The 7,635-nt window shown below is 35.2% G+C and overlaps 1 protein-coding gene across 1 annotated transcript in view; it reads left to right on the forward strand.

The window, feature by feature from the left end:
• LOC132563911 (xanthine dehydrogenase/oxidase-like) overlaps positions 1-6,246 on the forward strand; it is a 68,142-nt gene extending 61,896 nt beyond the window's left edge. The window contains exons 33-36 of the mRNA XM_060228670.1: positions 1,060-1,146; positions 2,956-3,123; positions 5,800-5,967; positions 6,196-6,246. Of these exons, the coding sequence (XP_060084653.1) occupies positions 1,060-1,146; positions 2,956-3,123; positions 5,800-5,967; positions 6,196-6,246 (474 nt within the window). The remainder of the gene's footprint in view (positions 1-1,059; positions 1,147-2,955; positions 3,124-5,799; positions 5,968-6,195) is intronic.
• Positions 6,247-7,635: the final 1,389 nt, after the last annotated feature.

A 7,635-nucleotide genomic window follows, 5' to 3' on the forward strand; every position in this document is an offset into this window, starting at 1 on the left:
ATGTTCCGTTTTTTGACACACACACACACCTGTATGGAACTTCGTATACGTGTACGTGTGTAAATAGTTTTGTCACAAAACAATCTTGTACCTCCGAATCTGACGAGCCGAAAACATGAAAACTCATGAAAACCTGTATACTCATATTCAATGTTATATTTCAAAAAGTTATTCCATAACAGTATGAACTATTATCACTACAGTCATGTCTTCAGAGATGTTCGTCGTTTATGTATAATTAAATATCGTCGACCCGTGTACATTCCACAAGTAGGCGAAGTAACACTTTGCCGTAACATGTACCTCGTGAGCGGTCACCTAATTAAAATTTTCATGTATACGAGTACTTTGGCTTGCCTAAAACAGGTATCGAGACATATTTGAGCGGCGCGATTCAAGTGGTAGTGTTGTTTAGAATATGATGTAACGGATTTTAACGATATTGTGGCCAAATCCCTTTAAATTGTTATTATTATTAATGAAACTGACTATTGCTCCTCCAAAAAATTTCAGTAATTAAGGAGTTTCGGTTCACTTTACACGGTCTTAGTATTTCGTATCTGAATTTGGTACAGTATAAACAATGTATACACCAAGTTTCATTATCTTGCTGAACTCGAGCAACATTATGTTATGGAAACAATTGTGTAATAACTCTGCAATCAAGAGGTCGTTGGCCCTGAAATTGGTACTAGACACATTGTCTTAGTATGACCAAGTTTAACACCAAATTTCATTATCCTTGCTTAATCGTGTGCATAGTTATGCTCTGGACACGAAAGGGCAGAGGGTAAGACGTACAGACACCCGGGCGGACGGAGAAATGGACAGACGGACGAAGCGGCAACTATATGTTTTTATTTTCCAGGTTCACCTGACTAGAGTGCGAATAGCGTGTCATGTCTTGTTCAATTAGGAATATTTAGAACTGCACATCGAATTTTTTTCCTGCTTGTTACCTTTTGTGGTGTTTTCTGATGTTCTAGAAGGAAGGAGACGCATTTCAATACGACAACATGCACATTTGTCAGAATGATTTAATAGTTCAATGTGTTTTAGGTGCTGCGAACAGACATTGTGATGGATGTTGGTACCAGTCTGAACCCAGCCATTGACATAGGTCAGATAGAAGGGGCATTTACACAGGTAATATATCTATGAACCATTCAAAACCGACTTAAAGCGTCGGTCAATGTAATTGTCACAACACAGCTCCTACTTAAGCGGAAAGTTCACGAGAGGTTGGCATATCAAAAGGGCATTTAAATAGTAAGATAGTATATATGAATTAAGCAAGTTATTAATAGTGAATGAATGCACTGATCATATAATCTTGAAACTTTAGCTCAAGGTTAAAAATGAATTTATAATACCCACTCTACATAACCTTTTTTCAGGGGTGCTAGTATATATTTGATAATAGTAAATGACCTAGAATGCTCGTTATTAAGAATCTAGACAATGTCTGCGATTTAAATAAACTTACATATTTATTGTGAACGGTTAGCTTTTCACGATAATTAAATAAGTGTTTAAAAAACATCTGAGTTTTTTTATGTTAATGACCATAACGACTTAACAGCATTTGATCTGAAATAAGATTATCTGACCCCCGGGGACCAAAGTACGAGGTTTACCTGCCAAAATATACGTTATTTAATGTCCAAATCATGTATCGCCTACTTCATTCTATCTTCATAACGCTCAACAGATAAACGTGATTGTTACAAAATAATTTCACTTTGTAAAAATAGGTTTGATACATTCACTGACTTTTGTTGTAGTACAAAAACATAAATTTTGGAAACGACGTAGTTCCGAAATCATGTTGAAATGTCATCTGTTTCCTGGATAGCGGAAACAAGATGGCGGTGTCAATAAAAAGCGAATCAGCAACCAACGTATCAAGAGTTTTTATACCTGTATGTGTATAGTTTTATCTTTTAATATTTGTTTCGTATAATACTGAAGCATACATAAATCGTGTACAATAATATTTTCCTAGCATTAAGTTAACTTTATTGATATTGGTTTTAATTTTTTATTAGGTTTTATATGTTTACAATTTAAAATCAATTGAAATAATTTAGCGTCAGTTTAATTGACATCGTTCTGGAAGAAAAAAATCTGGTGAATACCTCAGGTATCACCTTCAAGATATACGTTTTTCAATCAGATATAGATAAGAAATCAAATGCGCACAGACGATTTCTCATTATCCGACGGGTTTATGTATTGAAACCTTTATCATCTTATATCTCCACATAATCAGGGTTAATATATCAATAACTGTATCTGACATCCGTCCGTCCCTCCGTACATGCGTTATTGTATCATGAAATTATACATATGAATAAGTTCTTTTGTTCATCTCTTAAGGTTAAGTGCCTTAAAATTACAGTCTCTGTACAGCCTTTTAAAGATGTATTCTTATTCACATCACAGTATTACACTATCAAGACAATCACCTGGTTCGATTTTAGAGGTCATTCAATAAGGGTAAGGTCAAATGCCAATCTATACCACTAAATTACAGTCTGTGTCCTTGAAGTTTCATGAATAGAATCCTTTCAAATATGCAAACGCAGGAATGTATACGCTTGAGTCACTGCTCACTTCTAACTTTTAAGATTTGTATGATAATTACAAGTTGACCTAAGTAAGTATTTACCTGTAGTGTATTTGAACTACAGCTGTGTCTAAGATTTTTTTTAAAGTCTCCGAAAATTGCCCAAGAATTCCCGTAACACATGATACACTGGTCTTGGTGAAAAAAAAAAAAAAACAAAAAAAACAATATCCCAATATTCCAAGAGACCTCATTCATAATGTTAAGTCTCGTAAGTCATTGACTTAAAATTCTTATTCTTATATCAGTACAAATCTTTTTATACTTGATATCGGCCTCATCGACAATAGATCATTTTTCTGTATTTTGTACTATTATCTAAATAGGGTTACGGTCTGATGATGATGGAACAACAGAAGGTGTCTCCGGATGGATTTCTGTTTACTCGCGGTCCTGGGGCCTATAAGATTCCTGGTTTTGGTGATGTTCCTATTGAATTTAATGTCTCCCTTCTCAGGAGTAGCTTCAACTCCCGTGCCGTGTACTCATCAAAGGTAAGCTCTGACATACACAGACACACACGCAGACGCACGCACACACACACACACGCACACGCACACACGCACACTCACACGCACACACAAAACCTCTATTATTACATACTTGCTAACGAATTATAGGATATACTTGAAACATTCTGAACATATTTTAAGAAAATTTGTTTCTTAAATTAGAATTATGAGAAATAGGACGAAGAAGCTGCCATAAATGCAATATTTTGAGCTTCAACAGATAATTTAAAGATGGTAGCTACAAACGTCGTTTGATTTATTATAATTAACGTTTGAATGAGAATTATGTTGTGGTTACACACGCAATTTGTCTCATTTAAACGAAGATGACCCAATGACGGGATATCCTTAAAACTATGGAGGAGGTAGCTACTCGCTTCAGTTTCACAAATTAAGTATAACTCGGTTTGTTTTGTGTCTGTTGCGGAAAGAATGGATGAAAGACCGAAATCTGAACCTTCGCGGGCAGTCACTACGTCAAAATCGGTTAATTAGGCTCGCCCACTTGCGTGTCAGGAAATGAACAGCAGCTGAACGGTAGTATACAACGTCGAATCAACACACACGCTTTTGAGAAATAGACTGCGAGAGCTGCCCACGTCGATAGTGCGTTGGTTTGTCTTCGACAACTCAACGACGAGTATGCGATGGCTGACAGTACACGTGCCCAGGCGTTTCCCTCTGAAACGATGGAAGTCCATCTATGATCTTCACGGATAAACCTTGATTTACCTTACTGCGATAAGATGGAGACAACTTCTACACCGCCGTCAAGGAGAGCGTCTTGAAGACTTAAGTTTTGAAGCACATCGATTTTTGCGGAGGATCGGGAGGTTTGGGGGGACTTTCGCATGGTTTTAAGACACCTAAAGTGATCCCTATCGGGAATTTAACGGCTGTACGCAATAGAGATGAGATCATAATGCCTCATGCTGTGCAAAAGTTTGACCTTTCAGCATGATAACGCCAGGCTACACGTCCCAAATCATCTCCATATAGCCCCCATTTTCACCCGATCGAACACTCATGGGCTGAATTACACAGAACAGTTGGAAATCGTGGAAAACATCCCAAATACCCTCCGCCCATTGACCTACGCACTTACCGAAGAATGGAGTAAAATGCTTTCACGTACATTCATGAACTCCAAGCAACGCAGATTTAGATACTCTATTGCAGCTAGGTTAGGCCACACGCAATTTAGTGATCGGTCTGATAACTACCGTTATTAAACTTAGTGTATATAAGGATAACTAATTCATGGCGGCCTAATTTAGGCATTACATTATATGAACAAGTCAGAATGGATCTTTCTCAAATATCATATAAACGTTTCCTTTAGGTGTGTTCTTTTGACTTTTGCATAGGTTAGAAAAAAACGAATTACTTTCAAGCAAACATCGAAGATTCAACTCAAAAATTGTATCGTTATTGATTGATGAATTCTTGGTGGATCGTTCTCATATTTTAGTTTAAGTTCCCAATAGTCCGAGGTTGTGAATCTGCGTAGTACATTTCGAGATATTTAAGATTTATGTTTAATTGCACAAATTTGAGACTGATTTGAAAAGCAAAACGACTGATTTAGACGATTTAAGATTATCAAAAAATAGAAAAGGTTAAACTTATATAATGAACCAATAAAATGTCTTGTCAATAGGGTTCATGTCGAATCGCCCTTAATCCCTCTAACAGGAACCGGTGGAATATATAGTTTGACGTTTTTTCCGTCCGCCTGTTCGTCCATCATTCCACTATCCTATACACGGGAACTTACTACTTATGAGTGCATTTTAGATTTACGGTATAAAAAATAGGTAACTCTAATCAATATTTAAGAAAAAGAAAAACAATTCGGGCGCTATCTTCCAAATTGCTAGTTACGGAAACTTTATAACAGGGATATGAGTTCACATTGAAGAGACAATATATCGCGTATCAAAAGTAGGTCACACTGGTCTACATTTTCATCTTTGACCTACATGAAATGAAAAGTTCGGATGCCACATTTTAATTCATTCGAAAAATGGCCCGATTAAGAATATAGGTATGTACTTGTCGTTGCTCTAAAAATTGTCTGAAATATGAAATTTAAGAAAGTTATTTAATTATTGGGCAGTGCACATCAACGTCTACATTTCGACTTTCCTTTCTATCACTCAGGATTTTACTCAGTGTCCTCCTAGTCCTCAAATTGTAGGCCTAAGCGTCACTTTTTTGTCATTGGAACTTCACACGTAGACATAAGTGATTAAGTGCACCAAGCTAAAGCTATGAATCGTGCATCAAAAGTCACCACATTGACTTAAATTATGACCCTTGACCTACGCCAAGAAAATGGCTTAAAGTCTTTAGTCTTACTCTACTTTTGTCACTGAAACTTCTTACTCAGGCTTGGGTGTTATTTGTTTACCTGTAATGAAGAAAAAACTCAGAAACAATATGAATATTATTGAATCAATTAAAATTGATTCTATATGTAACCTTCGTATTTATATATTTTGTCAACCAGTGTCTACAATTTGTTCCTTCTCGAATTCATTATGTGTTCTGTAAATCCTTGGCACACAATTTCATATGGACTGTAAAATTGTTGATTTTGTGTTAACAATATCTTTGGATTGACTATATGAACACTCTTTTTTTCTATCACATTAGGCAATAGGGGAACCACCTCTCTTCCTGGCGGCATCTGTTTTCTTTGCCGTTAAAGAAGCCATACGATCTGCCCGAGGGGATGCTGAAAAAAGCAGGATTTTTCAGTTGAACAGCCCAGCCACGCCTGAACGAATCAGGATGGCATGCGAGGATCAGTTTACAAAACAGGTAAAACTAACCAACAAATGCTGGATGATCCAATTCAGACGATGATCAAATCTGTTTATTTGAAAAGTAAAGAACCTACCAGGTCAGATCTCCTCGGCCTTGAGTATCTAATGTTTAGCAAAATGAAAGTAATATTGTACGAATACTAAGAAAATGTCAATATAAATTTAAAAAATAACATCGAACTTCTTTGTATCCATATCGACTCAAAAATTTGATTATTTACAGTTCCCATTGCCTGAAGAAGGGTCTTTCAAGCCATGGTTTGTAGAGCTGTAGAACAACTCTAGACTTCTTCATGCACTAGAATGGAAGACAAACAAGAGTAACCAAACGATTCTTCTAAGAAATCATTGCTGAATTGTTTTGTCTTGTTTATAGACAAAGCAAACATATCAGAACTAATAAACGCAGCGTGAATTTCCTGATTAATTTCAAGTCTTCATTAAACTGAAATTCTATAGATATTCAGAAGATGGAAAGGGATGGATTTTACTCGATCGGTCTCGCCAATCAGATGAAAGCGACACTGAATGAAGTCATAGTTCATTTGTTTCACCAACTGGTGAAAAAAACCTATTGTTATATTTCCTTTTATAATTGTTATTATCATTATTATTACTATTATCATTATCATAAGCTTACCGTTAAGAGTTATTTACATGTTAGTGTATTAAAAATGTAGCTGCGTCTAAGAAATGATATTTTAAAGTATTATGATATTAGCCAATGGGTCAAGTGACACATGATACAGCGGTCAATGCGAAAACAAAATGTCTGCCGGGAAACGATTTGTGTTACTGATTTGGTATTCACACGTATCACAACAAAAAGATGGTTTATAAGATACGTGAATGAAATGAAACAAAATTAAAAAAAAATAAAAATCAATGAAAAGTTTCCCATCTAAAACCAAGTCCTAACCGAGTTCCTTCATATAGCTACAGCAGCTAATATACAAATAATCTACTGAAGGAAAACGTAGCCGATAAACTCCTGGAATATATTCAGAATCGGTTAGAAGCAAATAATAACCTTGTACAATGTTCTTTAGGGGTCAGATCATCTAATTTACTTGATATGTACTACAACAGCTGTTGTTTAGTGGTTACGACCATTAACATAAATGATAGTATTATTATAGTATATAAGTATATGTATCATTATTACTACTGATTAACCGGTAACAAGTTTTTTTATATATTGACATGCAATACATGGACGCTGCGTTTTTTATTGAATAAAATTCGCTAGCTAATCATAGTAACATTATGATACAGATAAAGTGTCATTGTTATATATATTGCTAAACACAAATTCTGCTGACATCGATTGGTTATCTATTCACTTTGTTCGACTGTTGTATAGTTGCTGTGGTCATTACCATAACGAATGGTATTATCATATTTACACTTATTCAATTATTGTTTTAACCAATAGATGAAAATACCTATTGTTATTTTTACTTTTCTTGTTATAATTAATACTAGCTAACCTACAATAAGTATTTATATGACAATATTAATTTTTAGTAATTGATAGTATATTCTGGTAACATTTGTTTTGAAATAACTCAACATGATATCATCAGTAATTTAATGATATTAAATACAAATTAAACATCAGCAACACAGAGGACTCCAGACAGCTTGGATTGTGATTTAAATA

This window comes from Ylistrum balloti, unplaced genomic scaffold (genome assembly GCF_031769215.1).
Source record: "Ylistrum balloti isolate Yb309-2 unplaced genomic scaffold, AGI_CSIRO_Ybal_v1 Utg371918, whole genome shotgun sequence".
NCBI lineage: Eukaryota > Metazoa > Mollusca > Bivalvia > Pectinida > Pectinidae > Ylistrum > Ylistrum balloti.